The 3,938-nt window shown below is 40.6% G+C and overlaps 1 protein-coding gene across 1 annotated transcript; it reads right to left on the bottom strand.

The window, feature by feature from the left end:
• Positions 1-2,648: 2,648 nt before the first annotated feature.
• On the bottom strand, positions 2,649-3,062 carry LOC146487625 (uncharacterized). The gene has a single exon (XM_085129308.1). It carries the CDS (start codon positions 3,060-3,062, stop codon positions 2,649-2,651), a length of 414 nt encoding a protein of 137 aa, XP_084985434.1.
• Between the last annotated feature and the right edge of the window lie 876 nt (positions 3,063-3,938).

The following is a 3,938-nucleotide window of genomic DNA, read 5'->3' as shown; positions in this document are numbered from 1 at the left end:
TTTTGGGATTTTATCTTCATCACATAAAAGAAAATATAAAATACCATCGGCTTGCTTGTTTTCAGAAGGTAAGCATTTTTTTTTAAATAGAGCAGTTTGAATTTAAGATTTTTAGGCAGTGCGTGACAGAAGGATTGCTGCTCTAAACATGTCACGAATACATGAAAACATCGATTTGCCTCGTGTTTTATTAGGTCTCATCAGCTAAAATGTAATAGAAACATCTATGTTAATGTGTGAAAGTTCAGCGGAGAGGAGAAGGGCTTTGAAATAGCCAAGGTAAATTTCAGATGTTTTTGCTGCTTTCCGGCCGCCATGTTGGTGTCCCTCAGACGGAACACCAACATGGCGTCCCATACTAAACTCTGTAATTTTCCGTGGAACATTTTCTTGAATAACTCGGTTATGAGATATCGCACGGCCCTGTGGCTTTTACACGTTGTTTATGTATCACTCTTCTACAACATATCTATTTCTTGACTTTATCTATTGAATTGTTGAGGATTTTATTTTTTTTACTTGCGTGACGATGTGTGAGGTGAAAACCACCAATACATCTTAGATAACGTAAAAGGGTTAAATAATGAGTTGCCCGGCATAAACATGTATGCATTTGAAGTAGAAAATAAGCTAGAAATAATCAAGTAATTAACAGTACGTTAATAACAATAAAACTCTAGAAATTGAACTTAGTGCACGACTTCTTACTGTAGACGATGTTCTGTTTCTGGTTCGATCAGACCGGAAGTGTTGTTACTGTCAGCGGTTGTTATTTCAAACAAAGATGGACGACAACTTTCAAAAGTCTTTCCTCGATATAAATTCTGCAACTGATGACTGTTTGGTCGGCAGAGTGCCCGGTTGAATAACAAAACTAATTTCACGGAATTCTGTAGAGTTGTTCAGGTTTTTAGCTAGCATGATCGTCGTCTGCAAGCCAACAAATAAAGAACACGGATACCGTGACACGGCCATCAAATTTGCTGATAGTTAATCGGTGAAACATGAAGTCTTGGAAGCAAAACAGTGGAACTTTTAAGGTATGTTTTTAATTGTTTACCCTTTTAAAACGTATTTGTCTACTTTAAGTTGCGGTCCAGACAGAAAAAGTCGAAATTTGTTGCCTTGGGATGCCATCGCTGTCACACAACACGTGTCGGAAAATAAGAGATTTGCCCAAAATTGTTGCGGCCGTATCTTTTCGAAGTATAGATATCCACTAAATATTATTCCGTAGTTTAAGGACACTATCCTAGTACTCTTTGAAAAAATACACGAGACTTCCAGAGTAAGTCAGAATTTTGAGAAATGTTGGTTTTTGTTGCAGCACTTGACACGCTCCGTGCACGAATCGTTAACATTGGTATGTTTGAGATGCCCTCCTTTTAAAAGTTCTCAATAATATGAGTTCTATATACCATATTTGTAAAGAAGTATAGTGTATGTGTTCGTGGTATAAATGTAAGGTTTTTCGGATAAATATTAATTCGGCGGCAAACATCCGAAAACGGGTTAATTTCGACTCGGTGAAAGGTCGATTTTCGGGGATTCGGGAGGGTTGAACATTCGCCTCAAAATTTCGGGTCTTGTTAAGTTTAGAATCAAAACAAATGTGTTTTCATTAATGTTATATCAACTTTGTCTGTTGCTGAAAATTTGAAGGAAATCGAACGACTGGTCCAAATTGACCGGTCGAATCTAACGCGGACTGTCTCTTAACTATTACTTGAAAATTTTTGTTATCAAATAAAAGACATTTTCATATCTTAAAATTCAAATTAAAAATTTGCTCGCTGTCTGAGGCGCCAAAACGGGTCACGATTTAAGATTGACAAGCCAAATAATTATCTTAGGATGCATGTGAGAAATAAAGTTTTGTAAGAAAACAGGAAAAAGAAATCATAGCAATTACCACTTCGTTAAAATTTGTTGACTTAACTGAGCACCGAGACCGGTTGATTTACTAAAATGATTGTCACAGGTGCTCTCTGTCTGTTGTTCATTAAAGAAGTGCAAGTCATTGGAAAAATATCTCCTTTATCTTTTTTTTTCCTTAGCCGTGAAACTTCACGATTCACGAGGCCTGGGAGTGGGGGGAGCACGTCTTGCTCATTATCCTGGGGGTCCACGTCCACATCATTGCGAACTTCAATGCAGATATTATGCAATATACAGCAGGCTAAATTCGTCAGACGTCCACGGATTCGTCAAGTTTCACCAGGAGACAACGCCATCGCCCCTTTAACAGTCCAAAAGCCTGTTCTATGACCACCCTAGCACTTCTTAGTGCTTTGTTAAAATCACGTTGACTAGGGGTGATAAATCTCGTTTCAGGATATGTCTGGAGCACCGGTGAGTATATCGTCCACACACATGTTCTCTTTCACTTCTTTAGCAGCAACTGGATAATCTTTCTCGTGTTCGTGCACGTGCTTCTGCACTGTGGCTATGGATAGAAAGGGTGAGGGGGTGTCACCAAATGTTACTCTGGTCATGCAATAAACATCTGGCGTTTGGTCAGCTTGAAAATTTCTCCACAGGAATCTGTGACTGTTCTGATCTTCTCGCTTCAATTTGATTTGGAGAAACATCTTCTTGATGTCTGCCAGGAGACAGATCCAATGGCATCTGAATCTGATCATAACATGTCAGAAGTCTGGCTGCAACTTCGGTCCTTTCAGAAGGCATGAATTGAGAGAAACTCCATCAGCCAACTTGGTACTGCTGTCAAATACAACACGGCATTTGGTGTTGGTCCTCTCTTCTCGGAAAACTGCATGGTGGGGTAGATATCTAATCTTGTCTGCTTTTTCGTCTTCTTTGTCTATCGCTCGGGCGTGACCATCTTCAATGTATTGGTTAACAGCCTCACAATACTTTCTCTTCTCCGAATGCTTTGATAGGTTTCTTTCAATGGAGACAAGCCTCTGAATGGCTTGTCGGTAGTTATCAACTAGAGGTGGATGGTCTTTCTTCCATCGAAGTCCAACTTTACATCTATCGCCGTCAAAGTTACCGAAACTATTAAACTGATCGACTGCGTCTTTCTCTTCAACTGACATGACATCAGTTTTCTGGTCTATCACACCAATAGCGTCTAGTTCCTAGAATCGCTTTATTTGGTTGTTCGAATTTTCCACTCTAGTCACTGTCAACATGGCTGTCGTACTCTCAACTGACCTAGAACCAGGGATGGGACCAGACAGGAGCCAGCCCAGTCTTGACTTCATTGCAATTGGTGTTCCTGGGCGGCCTCTTCTAATGTTTCCTTGGACTAACTTGTAGTATTGGTCGGCCCCAACTAACAAATCAACAGGAGCGGCTTCCCTTGGAAAGGTGTCTGCGAGCTTCAGGTTTATAAGATGTGCACACTTCTTGACATCAACATCTACAGCTGTTAAGGGGGCACAAACGCTGCTTCACGTCCAGGCATCAATGGAAACTGCTTTATCAACACTTGAATCAAGAGGTGCTAATGCGAACCTCACACGATTCATTCTTTTTTGTTGTTCTTGTCCCCCGAGTACCTTTTTGTTTATAGTTGTGGGAGATCCTCGTGACTTCATCTTTAAATCTTCAGCAATGGTTTTTCTAAGAAATGTCTTGCGTGATCCACTATCCGGTGGGAGACGAACAGGACATTCCTTCTCTACATAGATCAATCTTGCACAGGTGGTTAGCAGCAAATTGTGCTTATTTGCGGAAACAAAACGCGATAGGATTTGGACATCCTCTTCACTGGCGTTTAGCTTGTCTGAGGTGTGTAGGAGCTGGTGGTGTCTCCCACATTTGTCAACAGGACATCGTGGTGCCTTGCAGGTTCTAGAATTGTGAGAGATGCTTTCTGCCTGTAAACAATTAAAGCATGTTGGGGCACCATTGTGTTTCATCAGCATTTTCCATCTTTCTTCTGGTGTCGTATTCTATGCTGCTGCACA

This window comes from Pavona decussata, unplaced genomic scaffold (assembly GCF_977016875.1).
Source record: "Pavona decussata unplaced genomic scaffold, jaPavDecu1.1 SCAFFOLD_14, whole genome shotgun sequence".
NCBI classification, from domain to species: Eukaryota; Metazoa; Cnidaria; class Anthozoa; order Scleractinia; family Agariciidae; genus Pavona; species Pavona decussata.
The sequence above is the reverse complement of the archived record's forward strand: the minus strand, read 5'-3'. Positions and strand labels throughout refer to the sequence as shown.

Bases quoted from the DNA above. Each gene is read 5' to 3' on its own strand.
- LOC146487625 (XM_085129308.1), bottom strand. From the start codon at position 3,062: ATGTCAGTTGAAGAGAAAGACGCAGTCGATCAGTTTAATAGTTTCGGT.